General features: G+C 37.4%; 5 protein-coding genes across 10 annotated transcripts; 2 read left to right on the top strand and 3 right to left on the bottom strand.

Moving 5' to 3' along the window:
* Positions 1-239: 239 nt before the first annotated feature.
* Positions 240-7,404, bottom strand: si:ch211-161h7.4 (msx2-interacting protein). Of its 2 annotated transcripts, none has more exons than XM_056737680.1 (18): positions 7,114-7,404; positions 6,621-6,664; positions 6,481-6,551; positions 6,285-6,397; positions 6,138-6,198; positions 5,858-6,038; positions 5,692-5,772; positions 5,494-5,574; positions 5,157-5,315; positions 4,487-4,905; positions 3,723-4,091; positions 2,937-3,521; positions 2,189-2,795; positions 1,973-2,046; positions 1,642-1,803; positions 1,356-1,516; positions 999-1,089; positions 240-910 (listed from the first exon to the last, which is right to left on the bottom strand). In XM_056737680.1, the coding sequence occupies exons 1-18, from the start codon at positions 7,120-7,122 to the stop codon at positions 825-827; spliced, it is 3,354 nt and encodes a 1,117-aa protein (XP_056593658.1). In that variant the 5' UTR covers positions 7,123-7,404; the 3' UTR covers positions 240-824. The 2 variants fall into 2 exon arrangements, with proteins under 2 accessions (XP_056593658.1, XP_056593659.1); XM_056737681.1 differs by having other exon boundaries at positions 5,692-5,766.
* Positions 7,405-7,744: 340 nt separating this feature from the next.
* Positions 7,745-14,296, bottom strand: si:ch211-161h7.5 (uncharacterized). 5 transcript variants are annotated; one of them, XM_056737705.1, is made up of 9 exons: positions 14,213-14,296; positions 10,028-10,113; positions 9,829-9,937; positions 9,590-9,734; positions 9,354-9,467; positions 9,046-9,190; positions 8,799-8,947; positions 8,577-8,716; positions 7,745-8,478 (listed from the first exon to the last, which is right to left on the bottom strand). In XM_056737705.1, exons 3-9 carry the CDS (start codon positions 9,926-9,928, stop codon positions 8,324-8,326), a joined length of 948 nt encoding a protein of 315 aa, XP_056593683.1. In that variant the 5' UTR covers positions 9,929-9,937; positions 10,028-10,113; positions 14,213-14,296; the 3' UTR covers positions 7,745-8,323. The 5 variants fall into 5 exon arrangements, with proteins under 5 accessions (XP_056593683.1, XP_056593681.1, XP_056593680.1 ...); XM_056737703.1 differs by having other exon boundaries at positions 9,829-9,947; positions 14,213-14,295; XM_056737702.1 differs by lacking the exon at positions 14,213-14,296 and adding an exon at positions 10,829-11,449 and having other exon boundaries at positions 9,829-9,947.
* On the top strand, positions 13,834-14,993 carry LOC130412909 (cystatin-B-like). Its single transcript, XM_056737709.1, has 3 exons — positions 13,834-14,012; positions 14,328-14,429; positions 14,532-14,993. Exons 1-3 carry the CDS (start codon positions 13,941-13,943, stop codon positions 14,691-14,693), a joined length of 336 nt encoding a protein of 111 aa, XP_056593687.1. The 5' UTR covers positions 13,834-13,940; the 3' UTR covers positions 14,694-14,993.
* Positions 14,994-16,239: 1,246 nt separating this feature from the next.
* On the top strand, positions 16,240-16,991 carry LOC130412910 (cystatin-B-like). The gene is made up of 3 exons (XM_056737711.1): positions 16,240-16,398; positions 16,467-16,568; positions 16,652-16,991. Exons 1-3 carry the CDS (start codon positions 16,333-16,335, stop codon positions 16,805-16,807), a joined length of 324 nt encoding a protein of 107 aa, XP_056593689.1. The 5' UTR covers positions 16,240-16,332; the 3' UTR covers positions 16,808-16,991.
* A 556-nt stretch (positions 16,992-17,547) lies between these two features.
* Positions 17,548-21,988, bottom strand: mix23 (mitochondrial matrix import factor 23). The gene is made up of 6 exons (XM_056737708.1): positions 21,954-21,988; positions 21,597-21,692; positions 19,440-19,565; positions 19,199-19,345; positions 18,988-19,047; positions 17,548-18,895 (listed from the first exon to the last, which is right to left on the bottom strand). Exons 1-6 carry the CDS (start codon positions 21,966-21,968, stop codon positions 18,845-18,847), a joined length of 495 nt encoding a protein of 164 aa, XP_056593686.1. The 5' UTR covers positions 21,969-21,988; the 3' UTR covers positions 17,548-18,844.
* Positions 21,989-21,993: the final 5 nt, after the last annotated feature.

Raw genomic sequence — 21,993 nt, 5'->3', positions numbered from 1 at the left:
ACTTCTGTAAAATATTCTTGGTAGTATTCAAAGACTAACAGATAATCTATCTATTAAAATGTGTTTGTGTTATGAAAAGTTTTTTTTTTAGTTTTTGGTCTCATAATTTTCATTTTGTTTCCATTGTACGTCAGAAGTTAAAAGCATGTTGTATACTTCAATGATGAAAGATGCCATTGGTCTGCACAAAAATAGGTTTTGATAGTCACCAGCAAAAAAACAGTGTGCAGCAGCAGATATCGGTGTAGAAAATGTTTAATTTTTTAGACAAATGAATTGAAGATGGATGTGTAAAAAATTACAAATTCTAGATGTTTTGTAAACAGAGCTAGACTGAGGCAAGCTGCAACATTCAAACAGGGATTTTTTTGGCAGGTCTATACATAAATAGATTTGCAAGATAACTGAAGAAGACTTTACACCTACACTGACACACCCTTTAAATTAAACGCAACAAATGATCCATTTTGAGTTAAAAAATTGCCCACAATGTTGTGAATGCACAAGACCAATTCGATATTGCTTAGGATCTGCTGACCCCTACTGACAGCTGAACAATCTGTCCAAACTTCCTGCCACATTCCAAAGAAACAAAGACAGAATCACAAATGCTTTTTACACAACACTTTAAAATTCATGTTTCACAGTTGCCATTATCATTGGCAATTCTTTTCTTTCTATTTACACAAAGAAATATCTAGAATTTACTAGCTTTGTCAGACAACTATTTGTATTTCTTTTGAAAGATATACATCAATAATTTTATTTAAAAATATACAGTTGAAAATTCCATCTTCCACGCTTAATATTCCAAAGTCCATCACTCAGCACTGTGTGTGATCTGACTGTGTCCTGTGGTAAATCAGCACAGCAGGCTCTTGACAGAGGTTGTGGATGCTATACTCCCGTCCTATAAGATAGAAGAAAACAAAGAATGATTACATTATCCAGAATTCATTTAATATTAAAAAAAATATATGTCTCAGGTTTTTACTCACCACAGGGTATCATAAACACTTGTCCAGAATTGTAGACAGACTTAACACCATCGATTTCAACTCGCACACAACTTGAGATAATGCTGAAAACCTTAAAACACACATACACAGAGTAAAGTTAAAACTACATACTTAAACAACACATAGGACATTGTACAGATTAAACTGTCATTTGTCACCAATGTATGTTATCTGGAGTTGACCTCATGTGTTAGTATTTACAAAATCCAATACCAAAATTCCTCAATCTTTAATAATTATGATACAAATGTCAGGTTGGGATGATGAGAAAGACATTCACCGATAAGGGATAAAACAAGCAACATGTCTGTGTTAAAGAACATGCAATCGACTTACAGAAACTGTTTCAAGGTCCATCTGTGAGGGTTTCTTCATGAATGACCCCAGCAGAATCTTTCCATGTGAGAAAGAGGTGCTCTCGAGGTCCACCACATGACCCATGGCTCGACCTCCGTAAGAGTGCCAGTGGAAGTCATCGGGACTAATAACATGGCCCTCTAGAATAGAAAAAAGGTGCTGGATGTAAACGGGTAGGTTCAGCACTAAGTAGGGGTATTTCAAGAAACTTTTCGTGTCCAATCATTATGATTTGATGTATTATCAGTTAATGTATGCGTGTTACCTTTAGAGGCCGGGGGCCACAGGTGAGAGAACCATGCCTTCAGGTTGTTCCAGTCTTCTTCTTCTAGGACAATGGTCTGCAGAGGAGGACCACAGAGATCACACTGCGACAACACCCGAGGGACACGTTGCACACAGGGAGTCAATCTGGTTGAAGGCAAATCTAAAATATTGGAAAGGATATGTAAGCAATTGCATGATTTACCAAAAAGTGTATGCTTTGACTCTTTGAAACGCTTTTGTGTTTTCGATGACCCAACAGCACAACCATTGCCACTGGTGGCTTAGAATTTGTAACATACATTAAAAATATATTCTCAATACAGACTCACCAATATCATCATCTTCCTCATCATGATGCTGAAGCTCAATCATTGATGATGGCCCACTTCGGAACGCAACATCACTAGAAAGAAACAAAAACAATGCCAACAACGATCATTTCCAACAGTATTCAAATTGTATATGGCAGTATTTACACTAGGCATTGGCAAATGTAGTTTGCAGCCTAAAGTGGGTTGCAGATTGGCTTCTTAAAATGAGCTTACACATCAGATAAGGTGTTTGGTCCGCTGGACACTCTGACACTTGTTTGGGTTTTGTTCCCTGAGGGCTTCACAGCAACAAAGTGAGAAGAAACATGTTTGTTTCCCAGCATCTGATCATCACTGTGTGCCATATTCTCACTCGAGTGATCGGACTGATCCTCAAGAGAGTGAAGGATATTTCTGCGTCCCTGTTTTGTGCGCCTCTGTCCACTTTTCACCACGTTAACTTTGTCAGAGGCAAAAATGGCATTCATGGAAGCTAAAGAACTTTTGATTGACTTTGGTGTGCTGATATTGTTTCTTTGAACGTTCCTCGTGTGGTTCTTTGTTTTGAGCGACTTTGCTGGATTTGGCTCAATATGCAACGCAGCACGAATAGGGGTGTTTGTTGGTTTAGACTTTTGTGGAGCGGAACTGTGAGGTGATAAAGGCCCATCAATTGGTTCTTGAGACTGTGCCACCTCCCACCAGCTGGAAGGGGCTTTTCTTTGTCTTTTCCATGAAACATCTGGGGAAGAGCTCTCGGGTCTTCTCAGTGAAGATGAAGGGCGTTTCTTTGCAGACCCATTGACGCGTGTGTACACGTTGTCGAACAACTGCTTCTCACCTGTTTATTTTACAGTAATAAAGGATAAGTATTATTGCTGTTGATCTCTTCATTTTTATTTCATTTATTTAACTCAGATCAATTTTAATTGACACCACTATCAAGTACAAGCAAAAAATAGGAGTTTGAGAATGGGTTAACCTGGTGTAGGGTTGTGTTGTCGATGAGCGCAGAATACTGGACTAATATCCTCAGCAGCGACCTCTGAAGTAGCTCCTATCTCCTCTTGAGACACACTGGTCGGTGAAGGCACTTGAGATTGAGCAGCTGCTTTGATTTTTTTTCGACCAACCGATTTCTTTGCCGTTTTCTGCTCAGATTTACCCTCATCACCTGCAGTTAACACCTTTTTAGCATTTTCCACCACATTAAATATAGATGAAGATTTTCGCTTCTGACGTTTTTGGGCAGGCTTGGAAGACTGTCCTGAAAATGCTTCTTCAGAAACCACCACAGCTGCTTGCTTGCTTGGAGTTTTCTTGGTCTTTGGTCCCTGCGTTGTACCGCCCGTTTCCTCCGATTCCCTCAGTGTGGCACTTTCATCTTGGCCAGAAAGCCACCACGTTCCTGGAGGTTTCCTCGTCCTCTTGTTAATCATAGAACTGTCTGAAGAAATGTCAGAAGCACCTGGTGGTGGATCTTTTGGAGTTGGTTCAATCCGTTTTGTCTTGTCTTTTTTTGGAACCTTCAAAGCTTTTTGTTTGTTTGAAGACTGCTTTTTTACCACTGCATTGGAAGAATTAAACAGTTAAGAAAAAACATGTTTAACTGTGAAACTGGCTTTAACTCCATGCAAATATAGTTTGAATTTTCTTTTAATTTCAAGTGGTAAAAGGTCAATCCCCCCTAAAAATGGATGCACAAATAACATTACCACTTTCAATAGTTCACAATATACTGCAATGAGCAAACCGTATCGAAACTAACCTTGTTCTTCCTCTTGATAGGCAGGTGGTGGTTCAACACTGTCATCCTCCTCACAAACAGCATTTATCGGTTCCGGCTCTACTTGTCTTTTTGACGTCCCCTTGTTTGTCTTAGAGACAGCTTCCCCTTTCCTACTGTACTTTATGTTTTTGTTTGTGGAGTGAGGATCTATGGTACTCTTGACTTTTTTGGATTCCTTATTTGCTTTGTTTCCCAGCCTCTCCTGTTGAGATCCAGTCAGCTTTGAAGATTTCTTTGTTATTCTCACCACAGGAGGAGCAAGGATTTGAGGACAGTCTGTATCTCCATCACCTCCGTCAGGAAGGTCATCGGATGCATTGTCCTTTGAGCTTTGCTCTCCTGTAACCACTGCACAAACGTATGAAAACCATATCTAAAAATAGGAACATGTACCTCCTACCTTCTATCATTTTCATTTAAAAAACGCATTGAGAATTATGAATAGGTCTAAAGCTCTAAGAGCACAAATAAACCTGGGATGTAAAAAATTATGCAAACCTAATGATACAATTTAAAAGTTTTAGGATTTGCCGGTTTTTAATCATTTCAATCATAAGAAACATTATGATGTAAAATGAATACAAATGACTTGATTATTTTATGTTTTTGGTTCAAAATTAAAATTATGCTTAATTTACACAAGCTTGTTCATTGCTTTACACATAAAAATGTATTGGTCCCCACCATATGATCTACAAAAAATAAACATTTTAAATGTATGTTTTAATCAAACTGTGATTTACCTGAAGAATCAACATCTTTGAGGTCCGGGACATTTTGAGGGGAGATCTGTTCACCAACACCCCTCTCTTGTACTTCAAGTACAGAATTTGTTTTTTTCTCTAAAACATCTAACACAGCGTCTTTGCCCTTCTTTTTTGAAGCTTTGCAGTGGTTTCCTTTGGGTTGTTTCTTCCCAGACTCTTTTTGTGCTTTCCTTCTTTTAGAAGTCATCCTCTGTTGATCGTTCACATCTGCTTCAGTCGGTGAAGGAGGTTCGGCTGGAAGACTCTCTTTTGAGGTTTTAGCTTGGACAGTCTTTTTGTTTTTGCTGACATCTGTCTTCCGAGGGATGACAAACAGAATAGGAGCCTCATCGTCCAGAATCATGAAGTCCTCCTCTAAATCTACAGGCGGAGGAGCAGGAACTGTGGCTGGTTTCCTGGAATTTATGATGAAAGAATAAGTAAGAGCTTGAAAGCAATAAAAAAATACCCAATATTTGGGTATAATATTTACATGCTAATTCGATTTTACACATGCTTAACTAGGCTGATGTCAAGCTCAATTGGAAGCATTAGTTACTCAAGCCATCTGTGTTACATACAAATCACAAAAAGCATTGCAAATCAATCCCAACAAAATAAAAAACAGCCATGTAGTTTAACATCAGAGGGTCATATTTAAACTCACCTTGAGGATTTAGGCATTAAGGCTTTTTTAAGCTTGTGCTGGAAAGAAGACCTTTTTCCAGTATCCTCCACCATCTGATCTATGCATTTCTCAGCCCCATGAAGTTTTTGCTCATTGTTCTGAACCAAAGCAGGAGACAGTCGACTTGGATCTTTATCCCTTAAAAAACAGGAGATACAAGTACAACGATGGTATTTAACCATGTAAAAATTAATATTCATCAAGTTACTGTGGTGCATAACAGGGGATTAACTGCTCACAATGTAATAATAGTTTTTAATAAAATATTACATTTATATTCGGTACTAACAGCACTGGAAAGACAATTGTTTCTTACGTTGGTGAATCTTCCTGCATTTTCAGTAGTGTCGACTGGGTGGCTTGCACAGAAGTTGTGCTTGTTTTTGCAGTCTTCATGCTGACAGAGCAAAGATTAGATTATGTTTGTTATACACAGACATTTTGAAATTTGATTAAGTTATAATAATATAAAGTGTCATCAATTGCTGTCAGTTGGTGTATCAAAATAACTGACCTTGATGAAGAACCAGCATTAGGTTTAGTGGCTTTTCGGAATGTAAGCCTTTCTGGTGGCGATTCAAAGGACTCACTATAACTTCAGAGCAAAGAAAATTATATGACAAGTATGCGACAAATGAGATCCAGAAAAAAAGTTCTCAAGACTTTAGTACAGTTCATACCTACGAATAACCTGCTGAGTGCAAGGAGGCTTTTCTGGGTCCTCTCCAATAGGATCCTCATCTTCTCCAAAGAGCAAAGGGTCAGCCATTGGCCTGACTTCATCCACTGCTTCTTCCCCCTCTGTTGCCAAAGAAATAGGGCTGGACGTCTTTATGGGCGCCATATCTTTAAACGGACTTTCTTTGTAAGAAACAAAAATATACACAGTTATTTAAAGTAACAGACAGTTATGATTATTTTAAAATTAAAAGACATTAAATTAATAGTAGGATTTGTTACCATTATCAGTGATTTCATCACTGTGAATTCCATTAACCTCAATTAAATCATGCTTAGGTGCCTGCAAAACAAAGCAAAAAAAAACTATCCACATCACATCGTGGTGGTGACAACTGAAGGATCTCTGATGATTCAAAACATGTCTACCTGTTCAGATGGAGCCTTTATGTCATTGGAATCCCCACTTTTCTTCTGATCATTTACGCTGCTGCTCTTGGGCAATGGAGAAAGCATAGGCAAACGCAGTTCAGAGTCTGCATCTAAAAAAAAACAATTTGTAATCACACAAGTCAACAGCACATGCAATTCACTTGAATGTTGAAGCACGTAAGAATATAATTACCAATGTCATCAAATAAAGTGTCAATATCATGCAGGGTAAAGACTTCTTTGATCTGGATTTGAGAATTGCTTCTGAAAAGCAACAGCAACATATTAAATGGATGTTAATGTGGACATTAAAATGATGTTAAAGTTACTTACTTGTCCTCTGCTTGTTGATAATGAAGTTTCTTTTTGGCCTTCCCCTAAAACAATTGATTTAATGGGCAAGGTCAGGTCAGTTTCTTATAAACTCTATAGCAATGCATTTGCAAATATCTAATATTTAAACGAAATAACATAAAATGCCTAAAAACATCACATTGTCTGCGAACATCAGAATGAGATTTTGGAAGCAGACAAAAAAGAGAGCAGAACTATATTTTTACACACCCATCAATACGTTTTTTTTAAATAACAGATCACGTATACTCTAACTTGTTTGTGATCGTTTACAAAACGTAGTGAGCTCACTACCTAGACATCATGTTGTTTGGGCACTGACTTGCGCAAGCGCCTATGAGAATGCTGTATAGACAGACAGCTAACTGTTTTAAGACAGCCGCTGACAGACCGGTGTTCTGGCTAAAGCAGTGGCTTCGAGTTGCTGCGCTTTGTTCTTCTTTTTTATCTCACGTAACTTAACTTTACTGACCTGCGACATAGTTTTGATATCCACGCCCGGGTTACAGAGACTGTGTGTCCGCCACAGAAGATAACAATCCTGCAGGCAACCCGACGTCCCGTTTCAACATGCCGTGTTTGTTAGGAGACCGACAATGCGTTACACTATTGTTTAATTTAAAGTGTCGCTTTTATCGTACGCCTATTACAGTTATAAATGTTTCAGGTCCAAAAGAAAATGCAAGTCTTTGAATTTATATTTAAGAAAACCAATATCTGACACAGCACCAGTAACTGTATTTAGCCCACAACAACAACACAAAAACTCCCGCCCAATTTTGTTCCGCTGCAAGCGGAAGGCGCGCGATGACCTGCTGCCATCTAGTGACGTGGAGTGTCACTGCACTCTCACTGCTAAACTCCTCTGCTGTATAAAAAGCTGTGCTGGAATACTAGACACATATTCATAATCTCATGGGTGATTTCACTTATCTTTTACCAAACCTTTATGTAACACACAAACTTTTTGATAGTGATTACAAGTCATTTCACTTTTATGATTTAATGGCTTACAAAAGTAAAAATTACACAACTATATACTGATCAGGTCATTAGTTTATATTATATTTGCTTTATATATACATACACAGGACAAAATTAAGAAAGAATTCCAAATTTCATTTAATCAGCATTTCAAGATGTATTGTGTCCAGTCCAGGTCAGTGTCTGTTGAATTTCAACAAAATCAAACCTCAGGAGTGACATAAAATCATCCAACAGCAATGTGAAAGACTGACAGCATGACAAGACACATGAAAATCACATTCATTTTTTTTCTTCCTAAATACGCGTACAAATATAACTGTTGTGTTGCTTAATTGGAGGGAATATGAACTAGTTTTCTTTGCAATATTTGAGGTCTGAAAAATCTTTTCTGTTATTTTGACCTGTTTCTAAACAACAAAATCTTGAGTGTTACAAAAAGGTCAAATTAACACTCGCGGTGTGCTTATAATATATTCTATCGAACTGTTGATTTGTGAGAGTTTGTACAGTTTAATTTTTTTATACGAATAAGTGCAACTAGAAACAATATTTTATTCGAAATTTGGAAAAAAATAGTTTTGGTCTTCTAATTATTTTCCAAGGCTGTATAATCAATATACTGAATACATAAATAGCAATGATAAAAAATATATTATTCAAATGATAAACAATATGTAATTACATAAACGTTTGGTTTAACTAAAGATCTTCATTTGCTGTTTAGCGATATCCATTGGTGACATGACCTCTTCTGCATTGATGCCTCTGTAGATAGGACGTTTAATATGCCTCCATATTACCAGCATCAGTCTAATTGCAAACAATACACAAGCCAACCCCAGCAGGACAGCTGTAGAAAGCATCACAAAATACAATCTCTTTAAAAAACTGGCACACAAACAGAAGCTGAAAGAAACCGTTGATGTGCAACATTTTTGTTTTGCTTACCTATGTAAATGCCATTGCGGCTTGGGTTTGCAGCATTAAAGTTCTTTGTCAAGTTTCCACTCAGGGCAACAATGACAACAGGGTAGATTGTCAGAATGTATCGCAAGTGCTTCTCAAACACAAAGTTCTCAACAATAAACCTGCCAAAAGATTATAATACTTTAGTTGTGGGTGTCGTTTTACAATTTTACTTTTGCTTATTGTCCAGTTCCGAAACCTTACCAGGCAACGACTTCCCCCAGAAGTATTGAGAGAGATAGTGTTGCTGCATCTGATTTATTCATTCCAGCATTATAGTTAAGCACAATAGTGAAGTTGAGTAGGGTGGCAATAGTTGTCCATGTTGCATATGTTGCAATGCCATTCTGAACCTGCAACACAAGGGCGAAGACATTTTAGATATACCACCTCCTAAGATTCTACCAGATATCTGATTTGATATGATAAATAAAAAATATTGGCATCTCACCAGTATTCGAATGCACCAAAGGTCTACTTTGTGATATTTGTTTAACCAGGCTCCATACTCTTTAAGTGCATGACAGGAGAGGAATATCGTCAAGTAGTTTGTGAACGCGATTAAGGCCAGGAAAATCACTGCAGCAATCATCATCCTTTAAAGAAACACAACAAAAGTTCATTGTTCAAGAGGTCAAACGTAAGGACAGATGTAAGAAACCTTAAAAAAAAGCAATAATATTTGCAATAAATTAAAATGAAGAAATAACTTGACGAAACAAGTATCTGTTTTAATAAATAAATATCACACAGACATACTCGCTGTCCCACAGAAAGAGCCAGCTTATATTAATCAGCATGTTCAATATCCAGATAATAAAGAATCCGTATGGCAAAACAGCAGGACTGCAGTACATTGGACCATCCACTGTTCTGTGTTGACAAAATATGTAAATATTTAGTTTCATTGACTGAATTAAGGTTTTGTATTCAATTCAAGTTTACTCGTACAGCACTTATTACAGTATTCTTGATTGAGTGAGCTGAAAGAATACCTTCTGCAGGTAGTTGTGAGGATGTAAACAATCATGAGCGACAGCCAGGTGTAGATGACTCCCCAAATTGAGAAGGTCCACCCAGAGGGTGTGATTTCTGTATTATATTCATTTGATACAGCACTGGTGGAGTTCTTAAAAGGACCTAATGAGAAAAAAAGACGTCACAAATCCTTTTAAACAAAATAATATTTCAGTAGTTTATGACGTCATTTAATGGAAACAATTATCTAACATACCACCTCCTGGTCCAGCAAGTGCGTTGAAAGCGACACATACAATGAATGCGACAGTCGAGACGACTATTAATGTCATTCGTGGAATGCTGTGATCTCCCATTGTGAAAATCTGAAATAGGCTAAGGATAATAGTATGCTGACAATATAAAATACCTAAAGAATTAATCAAACAGGTAGTTAAACACAAGATCCTACTTACATTGTATGCAGTCACAGAGTTAGAAACTGGAAAGTGTTGGAAAGATACGGAAGTAAATTGTCAAGAGCGTACTCGCCTTACTCTCCCTGAGGACAGAAGAAGACAAATACTAAACGTGAGGGGAGGGCTTGGTTTTATAAATGTCAAAGTTGTGTAACCGGTACATAATGTTTATGACTACACGTGCGCTTTTATGTTCATAGACAATGGCTGTTAAGGATTCATTGCATAAACTTGATGTTATACAAATCTTTACGCAACTATTTTATACACTTTTATTTAATACACCTGATGTGAAAATAATGTAAATATGACCTTATAATGTAAATGTGAACATTTAATAGCAAATCAATTGTTTTTTGTATTCTTTTTCTATTTTATTTATCTGTGCATCGTGTGTTTTCGTTGACCTTCATGTCATTTGGCTTAGCCATTAACCATGTGTGTTAAAATGTAGGCTATTTTATAAGATTGTAAAAGTACATGTGCGCGTTTTCAGTCACATAATCAGAAAAAAAATGCATAAACCTGCCCGTATCTATCTTTAGAGTACAGGTTGCTCATGCATGCGAAATTTGCCAAGTAGGCTATGATGACGAATATACTAAAAGTTATATAAATATATATATATATATAAATAACACTAAAAAATCCTTATACATTTTAATCACATAAACTGGACAAAGAAATGCTTGAGTGACAACAATAAATCGTTAAAAAGCAAGCAATAGCAATTATTACTTTGCAAATGAGTACCCATATAGCAAGTGTAAGTTCCATGTTGTGGTTAAAAACACTCACCTTGACTTACCTGGGTTTGTTGTTGTAAGTATCAGGACTGTAAAGCAGTCTTATGTAGTATGTAAAGCAAAGTATTATTATTTACGCTATAGTTTTAATTTATTTAATTATGCTATTCAACTTTTTTCATAATAAAACAACGCGTGGTTTTAAAACCGTGTAGCCACGCCCTAACCAGGCAACGTGAGGATCAAACCAGGTCAAAAGAGTGAAGATATATGAACATAGATTTACATTTATGCATTTGGCAGACGCTTTTATCCAACTCGACCTGCATTGCTTTTACTACTGTTTCTATACTATACAAGTATGTATTTATCTTCTAAGTAAGATAAATTACCACAAGAAAGCTATAAATACAGTTGGAAATATGGGCACATGTAACCATGAATTATATTTGATCGAATTTGTTTACTCGCTTTTTTCACGTGCATTTTAATTGGTACGCGCTCCCCTCTTTGGTATGTCTCTTACAAATGGTCTCTCCCAAAGGCCCGTCAACAGAAAACAAACTTCACTGTCTAATTGTAGGTGTTTTGGATACTCAAACAGTAGCTGTGTCTCGTTTTGTAAGGCTGCGTCTGTTCCTCAGAGGATTCTCAACTTAGAATTAAACGAGACGTCCTTCGTAGGACAGACTGGCAGAAAAGAAAACAGGAAGTATCACGTTGCTATGACAACACGTTGCAATCGCACACCTCAATTAAAATGATCTCTACATGATTTTAAAAGATTGTTGGTTACTTTTTACCCTAAACAATGCCAAACGAGTTAATCAAATGTAATATTTGTTGCCTTACTGTTTACGTTTAAAAATCACTGTACACTTGTAAATCTATTTACTACATATGCTTGCTAAGAATCGAAAACGTGACACAAATTGTAAACTGTTAACATTTAAACACCATACATTTGATTGAATGTGCAGCATGTGTGTTATCTCTAGCACCGAAGGATTCACCTCATGTGTCCTCCGAATTCTCGTAAAAAGTATGTTGCAATAAATGGAACATACAGTGTGACGTAACAGGCTTCGAATGAGACCTCCGGAGAACGCAGCCTTCCGAAACGATGGACTAAATTTCACTTTATTATCCCACATTAAAGCCTGATGTTGAGGATAAAGCTGGACTGAAGTTTGACATTTTGATATTCAAATCTTATTTAAACACAACTTGTTGTTGAGGGGATATTACTTCATCAGTTGTTGGACTGAATTGTGTCCATAAAATCAAGACTTGAATCACAAATTACAACCTGAAAGTACTCATTTGTTTTAAATACACTGCTTCCCTTTGCCGTTTTAAGGTACATTCTGTCATACATGTCTAGTATGTGTCTTCTGTTAACGATCCAAAGAGGACCCTCCCATGTTGGAGTGAATCTAGAGCGACAATAAACCGGTTTTGATAACCATTTTTTTCTCAGAAATATATGGGGTGTGGTAATTGTTTATTAGGTATACATGAGATAAAGTTGCAGGAACTGAAGTGCATTATAGTCAAAAGCCTCTTTAGTCTGTGACGGTCTGTTCCATACAAGTGGTATCTCCCACTGTCCCGTTATAAACTGGAAAGACTTCCAGCCGAGTTTAGAGTTAAACTGTTCTACGAAAAACATATTAAATGTATGGATCCTTCAGTGTTAAATATATGTCTTGGCGGAACTGGCGATAAAGAAGTGCAAAAAATATGCAATGAGGTTGGCAACGTTTTGAAACGGTGCCTATTTTACCTTTACCCAGATAAAGCCCCGTGTGGAAGATAAAGCCGGTCGAACGTTCGTCATTTTCATTGCTAAATCTTACATATCACAAGGTGTTGCGCTAAGAAATGACTTCATCGAGGTAATTTACTGTAGTACTACACTCACCTAAAGGATTATTAGGAACACTATACTAATACTGTGTTTGACCCCCTTTCTCCTTCAGAACTGCCTTAATTCTACGTGGCATTGATTCAACAATTTGCTGAAAGCATTCTTTAGAAATGTTGGCCCATATTGATAGGATAGCATCTTGCAGTTGATGGAGATTTGTGAGATCCACGAAGCTCCCGTTCCACCACATCCCAAAGATGCTCTATTGGGTTGAGATCTGGTGACTGTGGGGGCCATTTTAGTACAGTGAACTCATTGTCATGTTCAAGAAAACAATTTGAAATGATTCGAGCTTTGTGACATGGTGCATTGTCCTGCTGTAAGTAGCCATCAGAGGATGGGTTCATGGTGGTCATAAAGGGATGGACATGGTCAGAAACAATGCTCAGGTAAGCCGTGGCATTAAAACGATGCCCAATTGGCACTAAGGGCACTAAAGTGTGCCAAGAAAACATCCCCCACACCATTACACCACCACCATAATTGCATTAATGAGAAATTGAACAGGTGTTCCTCATAATCCTTTAGGTGAGTGTATAACATACTTCAGGATCTGAATCACTGATTACAAAGCTCTAACAACTGCTGCCTGTTTTAAATACATTGTTTTCATTTTCCTGTTTTAGGTGTATGTGGGTGGAGATGACTTTATTCATCTACCTGTTTAAAAAACCCTGCCCTGTTATGGAGGAACATTAACTCGATACGCCTGCTGACACCTGGCGCATTATGATGCAATTGAATATTTCGAACCACCAAACCAACATGATAACATAATAAAAAACATGATTTTTGGAAAAGTATAAAAATCGAGTTGTCTCATTTTGGAACCAAACTCTTCCATTGTTTTCATCAGTAATAAAAGTGATGGGCGGCGCCCACACCAAGGGGAAATAGGCACCGTGAGGATCAAACCATGTCAGGTGGGGTGAAGAAATGATGGTTATATGAACATTACCCTAAGGAAAAAGCGTACTGTGAAATACAGTGAAATATGGTTATTTTATTAGATATAGTCTAATCTTTTTACTTTTCCCGCCAGTTGTGAAGAAATTAACTTATTGTTACGGAACTAAATTTGGTACGTCTTATACAAATGGTCTCTCCCAAAGTCTCAACGGTCTCGTGACGTCGTCATAAACAGGAAACAAACTTCACGGTCTCTTTTCAGGTGTTTTGAGGCTTCCGAACACAAACTGTTTTAAAGCATTTTGTACAACATTCTGCATTTGAAATGTCTTTCATTTGTGGCGGAACTAGCGAAGCAATAGATGCCAATGAAGAAGTGCAAAAAATATGCGATCAGGTTGGTAATGGGAAAATAGTGGATCATTTATAGGGTGTTTTCCCACACATGGCTTAGCCAAGTCCTAGACTACCTTAAATATTAGAGGTGTAATAACTTAATCAAAAACAACGTGCACTGATATTTCTTACATTTTGTAAAGATTTTTTTTATAAACAATGTATATTTCCAAATTAAAAAAAATGAAAGTGACAAGAAACCTTGTGTAGTGTAAGCGTCATAGCAATTCAAGTAGTCTCACAGTCCCGAAGTGTCAGCTCGGCTTAAGGCATAGTCCTGGGCCAAGTGTAACCGGGTCTTGCTTTATTTCCCCAGATAAAGTCTGACGCCGAGAGTAAAGCTGGACGGAAGTGTGACGTTTTTATCGCCAAATCTTATAAAACACAACTTGTTGCGGGGACAAATTACTTCATCAAGGTAATTGTATTGTGTCTGTAAAATCAGGACTTGAATCATAAATTGCCACCTGAAAGCACTGTAATCTGTATTAGAAACATTTTTTTCCTCTGATTGTTTAAGGTGCATGTAGGTGGAGATGACTTTATTCATCTACGTGTTTATAAAACCCTGCCCTGTTATGGAGAAACATTAACTCTACACGGCCTGCTGACACCCAAGGCGCATCATGATCCAATTGAATATTTCGAGCCAAATCTCGAGATAGATCCCCAGTCACAATGAGTATTTCCCACAGGACCAATGAGTATTTCCCACAGGACCTCAACATCCATTATACTCATGATGACACTGTGTGTATAACCATCATGTAACAACATGTAGTACTAGTTTTTGTCAAAATGTGTAGTATGTTTTTCCTGATAACAATCGAAAGAGGACCCTCCCTGTCCCATGCTGGAGTGAAACCAGAGCTGCAATAAACTAGTTTAGAAAATAACTTTCTCTAAATATTAGCTGTATTGTTTCACATAGCTTTTAAGTTCATTTTCTCAGAATAAAAAGAATCTTGTCATTAATCTCAAATGTATAAGATTTTCCCATTTCTTGAGTTAAAATGCATTGCCAGTGTAATCACTTTTAAAGGTGTAGGGATTTGTCACCTAAAAATAAACCCCTTTTACATATAAGTATGAACATTGAGGTAGATATGCGTAACGTGTGGTGACTTTAAAAAATAAACGCTGACAAATTACAGTTAAATTCTGAATTTTCTCTGCAAAATCTGTGGTGTGGTAAATATTTATTAGGTATACATGAGAAAAGGCTGTAGGAACTAACGTGCATTATATTCAAAAGCCTCCGTCCCATACAAGTAGTCTCTCCCAGTGTCCAGTCATAAAAAGGAAAAGCTTTCAGCTGAGTTTCGAGTCGAAACAGATTTACAAAAAAATACTAAATGTGTAGATCCTTCCGTGTTAACGGAACTGGCAAGGAGAAAGTTGCAGATTAAGAAGTGAGGTTGGTAATGTTTATATAGCGGATAATTTATTGAATGGGGTCAAACACCAACCTCTCCTTTCCTTAGGTAAAGCCCCATGTGTAACTGCTGCCTGTTTTAAATTCACTCTTTTCATTTTACTGTTTTATGGTTCATGTGGGTGGAGATGATTTATTCATCTACGTGTTAATAAATCCAGCCTAGTCGTGGAGCAAAATTAAAGCTACGCAGTCTTCTGACATCCAAGGTGCACCATGATGCCATTGAATATTTTGGCCCAGATCTATAGACAACCAAACATATTGTATAAAGTGGCAGTATGTGGTTCCTGGGAATCAAACCCATGACATTTGCACTGCACTGCCATCACAACGATCTGTCAATAAGTCACAGGAGTAGAAAATAAAAACAATAAACAATGTTTTACAAAGCAACTTTGAATTGACAAATTGGTTTGGTCTGTGTTGTACATTTGTTTTTGCTTGTTTTTGTTTCACTGAAAAATCACTAAAATCAGCATGTACAAAAATGAGTTGGTTCACTTGCTATTAAATAATATTATTTATGCATTAATAATTTCCATTTGTAAAAACAATCATTACAAAGAGTTGTAAGAATTTGCTAATAATGTAGCCGAACATGTGAGGCTCAAACCATTTCAAAGGGGTGTATACTGAGTTTAAAAAATAATAATATAATAAATAATTTCTCTGTTCTCTAAAAAATATGGGGTAACTTCAGTATTAATCATGTATAGAGAGAAATTAGCTGTATAGATAGCAGTAAAGAAATAAACGTGTATTTGATGCAGTAAAACCCGTTTGTTCTGTCAAGTGGTCTCTCCCAGTATCTCGTCATAACAGGAACAAATTCCAGTGGAGTTTAAAGTTTCCAAAGTAAAGCAGCTTTAATACAAGGTTGATAATGCGTCTTGGCGGAACTGGCGAGGAAAAAGATGCCGATGAACACGTGCAAAAAATATGCGATGAGGTTGGTCATATTTAGATGAAAAACATTGAAAGGGTGTGTCATAAACTAACGCTGCCTTTATTATCCAGATCAAGGCTCATGCTGAAGATAAAGCTGGGCGGACGTTTGAGGTTTTCGTTGCCAAATCTTATAAAACACAGGTTGTGGCGGGGAGAAATTACTTCATCAAGGTAATTAACTGTATTAAACACATACTGTGTTGAGACCAAAACTGTAATCTGTTTCAATTACATTGTTTTTTGTCCTGTTTAAGGTGCATGTAGGTGGAGATGACTTCATTCATCTACGTGTTTATAAAACCCTTCCCTGTTATGGAGAAACATTAACTCTACACGGCCTGCTGACACCCAAGGCGCATCATGATCCAATTGAATATTTCGAGCAAAATCTTGAGATAGTTCCCCAGTAACAATGAGTAATAACCACGGGATCGCAACACTGTATGCGTATGACACCGAGTGGAACGTTAGTAAGAGCTAGAGACATTTGTACATTTAACAGTGTTTTTATGATAAGATGGGCTGGTTAGTGAGGTTACAAGCATAAAACTAACTGCAATGAAACTGGCTGGGAATAAAACAATTGGCAATTTACATTAATATCTTGCTTAAAGTGTAGGTAGCATAAGATCATGGAAATGACATTTCATCCCGTCTGTTATGTTACCGTGTTTGAAAGTAAGCTGTCTGCCAAGTTATAAGTCCGAAGGTGAATAAATAACAAAGTTATTTGCATGTAAAAATGGTAGTCGACTCTGAATCACACAAACGAGAAGTGGAATAGTTCACCTGCGTATCTACGTCACTATACATAGTCCCCGCCTACGTTTTGCTGAGACTGCCGGGAAAATGTATTTCTCCTCCCCCAAACACTGTCGCTCGCTCGTGATGCGTGTGTATCATGTCTAGAGTGACACAGTCGGTCTTATTTCAACTACCAAACGAATAACGTCTGAGGGAAAAATGGTTACAATTCATTTTTCTAACGATACCAAAGGAGTATAACCCCAGTGTTGTACTGTGCGCGCGTCATTTAACCGAACATTGGTTTAATAATCAGTGCGCGTTCACTGCAGGATATGTCAAACGACGATCCTTGAAAGAGGGGGAATACAAACTCTATTCGAACCTGTTAGCTCCACCGAATCCCAACCTGCAAGTGTGACTTTTCATTTTTGTCTTAACTTCAAGAAATATTTTTGTACCTTATGTCTGTGTTTAGCTAATGCATATAACGCTAACATTAGCATGTACCGTTATTTCTGGGGTGTTACAGTTTGTTTATCTTGCTACTAACTTTGCATTTTGACACATTTGCCGCACGTGCACCTATATAGATATATTTGGGTGAAACTAAAATCTTGTTTTTTCAATAACGTCGACTTTCCGAAATGCTCTATGTACCATGACAACGCACAGTTACGACGAAATAATAGTATTACTAACGTATTAACAGTATTTTAAGAAAAAAATAATATTTTATTTGATGATGGTAGGGGGGTTCCATTTGCGACAAATGATGAACGCGTTTGACCAATAACAACAGACTACACCATCTGACCAATCACATGACACAAGGTTAGCGGGTAGGCGGGGCCTAGACGGATGAATCGCGGAACAAATCATTTGAGAGTCAGTCAAGAAGTAAGGTGCGAATAATTGCCTATTGTTACGATATTATAGTGTTTAAACACATTGTATGTACATGAACTTGTTGTTGGACACTCCATAAACCAAAGTAGGGGCTAAAAAAACACATGCTAGGTACTCTTTAAGTTGAATTTCCCAAGAAAACAAAATTAACGTTTGGTCTGTACATCACAATTTCTCTATGCTTTGTAAATGGAGATACCGATGTAGCTGAAAAGTTGTTTTGCCCTATTTTTTGGTTTTCATTTTTACATATACAGCACTGGATAACATTAACATACTCAAGCTGTCAATGTCTAGTATTTTTTTTGTGGGGTTTATGAACAAACTACTCAGTGTTCATGGCACACGCATGTCAGAGAGAAAAAAAAATGACTAAATGAGTCCCCTTAGATTGAACAACGCAATGCACTCAAACTCATATGAAAATTCAGACTATATTTAAAGAATGACCTTTACCCAGGGAATCGAAGCCATGACCTTAACACTGCCAACACAATATTTTATCAATTAAGAACAGACTACACAATCTATCTGTGACCCAAGTATACAACAAACAACATGTCAGTGATTGGAAAACATTTCATTGTTTATAAAATCAGTTTTGTACAATATATGAAAAGTAATACATAACAGTAGTGTCCCTTCACTGTAGGAACATAAAGCCACAGAGAACACTGGGGGGCTGGGATTTCTGGCGCGAGCAGCAGAGACACTTATGGGTGAATGTTCCAGCTCAGCCCAAGATGTGGTCCTCAGAACAACTGTGTGTGAACTTTTAACTGTAGATATGGCAGTCACTTAGTCCTGGGTGGGGTATAATGAATTCGACACCTTTCATTGAAAACCTGTGAGGTAAAATGACAAAGAAAGCTCCTTTATAACGAATGTTTCTGAATGGAACAGCATTGTTTTCAACAGAACATTCTCACAAGCTCACCTTCAAACTCTGGTCATTGACCACTTCTTCAACATTTAGCTCAGACTGCATTAGTTTTAACTGCAAGGAAAGAAAACATACAGAAATTAATAAAAAAATAAGTACTTGTAAATAGAACAAACTAATTTAAGGTAGAAATCCGGAAGTAACCAGATGTTTTTTTAAATCTGCTGGAATGTGTGGGGTCTGTGAAAGCAAATAATGGCTTTACCTTTGTTTGTTCTTTCCTAAGTTGCTTTACAATTGACATGTTGTCACTATTTTGTGCCCGCTCTTCACGTAATTGCCCGACGACAGCAGAGGTCTCTGTAATACATGCCTTTATTGCCTTGTCTCTGGAAAGATGAGCCTCCATGAGCTGCAAGACAAACAGAATGGAATTTAGTCACGGATAATAACAATCCTCTTTAATAAGTAAAACAAGTCATACATCAACTTCAGACAACACATACAGATTCATAGAGCTTTTTGCAGGTCTTTTTGCCATCCACTTTGTCTGAAAAGGATGCAGTTGGCACACTGGTATTAAGTGCATGGACAACTCGGTCATCTATAGTGCGCATCACTTTTAATACTTCCTAAGACAAGACACAGGGGGAAAAGTGTTAGTGTACTGCAAACCTGCAGAATGCAAGTACAAATCAAACATATTCGTCATCTGTATTTCTGACCCATGTGCTTTTTGTAGAGTCAATCAATAAGGAAAACTTGATTAACAGATAAATCAACAGACAAATTAAGACTGCATTGCATTGTACTTTCATTACTTAAAGGAATAGATCAACCAAAAATTAAAAATTCTGTCATCATTTACTTTAGTTTTAACACTAGGTGGCATGCCATCTCACGCACAGAAGCCATTGGCACATGCCATTAAGTTTAGCGTCATATGCTTACTCAAGGGCTCTGGCACGTCCCAATATTTAGTGACACGTCCGGTTTGTAGTGGTTGTGGATGACTATGGATAATCGCAAATAGGACGCATGTTGTGGCACCTCCGGGAATGACTGCAGCCTAATTGTGACAAAATATGTTTTTTATTTTGTTGTTGCGATTGCTTGTTGTATTAAGTGATCGACTAGATTACGGAAAGAGCTATAAAATTAATTATTTTTGAATGGGTCATCGGGACGATCTCTTGGTACATTACCGCTAACCCAAACCCATTGAGTCCGTGCCACCAGACCTTCCAGTAAAGCCACGTTCACTCTGCGTTCATTTTTGCTCAGATCTGATTTTTTGTTTGGCTGTTCGCACTTTTTTTTAAATGTGGTCAACATCATATTCCAGTGTGAACTGGTGATGGTTATAAACTGAATCGCATGCGCAAAACAACAATAACAAGTAACATGCAGCACCCTTTCATACAAAATTAAGAAAGGGTCAAGTCAGAGGGTGTGTTTGACAAAAAGCGTTGCGGAGTCGACTGTTCTCTCGTGGTGCATTTTAGAGCATTCCAGGAACAGTCCGCTCTCGGGCTGTGCGCATGCAGGTTTGGACATTGCATCGCGCCATATCCAGTGGCAAAATTTCTTATTATAACGGATTCTATGGTAATTTGTTGCATCGCATCGTGCGGCTCACGTGCCTTAGTCAGTGCAAGGCCTTATGTTTATAATCTGATGCCTAATGTTTGGCAACCGAGCTGTGCACTTATGTCAACAGAATAGCGCATGAAGCTTCAAATAAGCGCAGAATTATGACGCAAGTTGACAATGACGCAAAGGTCGCATGAATTCAGACTGAAATATGAAATATGACCGTTCAGACAGAGGTAGCAGTGCGAAACTTTAGACCTTAATCTCATTTAGGACTACATATGGAAGTGGCTCAGACCAGATTCCATCTGGTTTGTCCTGTTCACTGTCATGCAGTGTAGAGATCTGGGATCGGATTTTGGTGGCAGTGTAAACGTGGTTTAAGACAATGGAATGTGCAGATGTGTTCTGAGCGTTAAGTGCCATGTCACTCTGTCTTAATACCGCTACTGTCCTCTTGGCATTTCAAACATGTATGAATTTCTTTCTTCTGCCGAACACAAATGAAGATATTTAGAAGAATGTTGGTAACCGAACAACGGTTATAAAATAGTAGTGACTGGGTGCCACCTTTGTTCAATAACCAACGTTCTTCAAAATATCTTTCACACAAAATGTCCCACAGGTTTTACATGACTATGGAATGAGCAAATGACCTTTTGTATGAACTAGGCCTATTCCTTTAATGTTCATGTAAATTTAGACAAAAACAATATAACTCATTACCTTTTTCAACTAATTAAACATACCAGCATGTTTTATTTGTCTATTTAGGAAGATCTTCATTTGCACAATAGCCAATAAATGTCTTCTATTATCACAAGTGTATGTTTATTCTTGCAGTGGGTTTTAAAAATAAGAACAACACACAGCGAGTTATCGACACACACGTTTGTTTGCTCAACACGTTGAACAGAACGACTTCATGCACTATCGTTACATCACCAATGGCCAGTCTTTCATTCAACCTTCATGTCATGCGGAAATTACAATAACGGGTTACAAAATACCAGTTCATGTTAAAGTTAGGTGACTACTTGACATATTTTTTCCCAAACAACTTGATTTACCTGAAACATTGAAAAGTCCTCACAGTTCAGAGTTCTACTGGGCGCCGCCATAGTTGACTGAGGTTGGCCCTGCGTGTTGAGGTGCCCGAATACTGCCTGAATTAAAAGGAAACGTTGTTTCTACCATATTTTTTTTACACGGACCGAGAAATGATACTGATATTTATTCAGCATTCCCGCATGGTTATATCACAGTGAATCAATAGAAGTAATAAAGAGCAAACGTTTACTTCCTCACGATAAAACATTATTTGGGTTAAATTTGAAATTGTGTATCTCTCTGTGTAACATTTCATTATTATCATACGGCTATGTAAAATAACATTATTTTTAACAAAAGCACAAACTGGTAGTGACCATGCTTTTAAGCATTTTATAATAACATTGAACAGGCGCT

Source organism: Triplophysa dalaica, chromosome 23, assembly GCF_015846415.1.
Source record: "Triplophysa dalaica isolate WHDGS20190420 chromosome 23, ASM1584641v1, whole genome shotgun sequence".
In the NCBI taxonomy this organism is placed as follows: domain Eukaryota; kingdom Metazoa; phylum Chordata; class Actinopteri; order Cypriniformes; family Nemacheilidae; genus Triplophysa; species Triplophysa dalaica.
The sequence above is the reverse complement of the archived record's forward strand: the minus strand, read 5'-3'. Positions and strand labels throughout refer to the sequence as shown.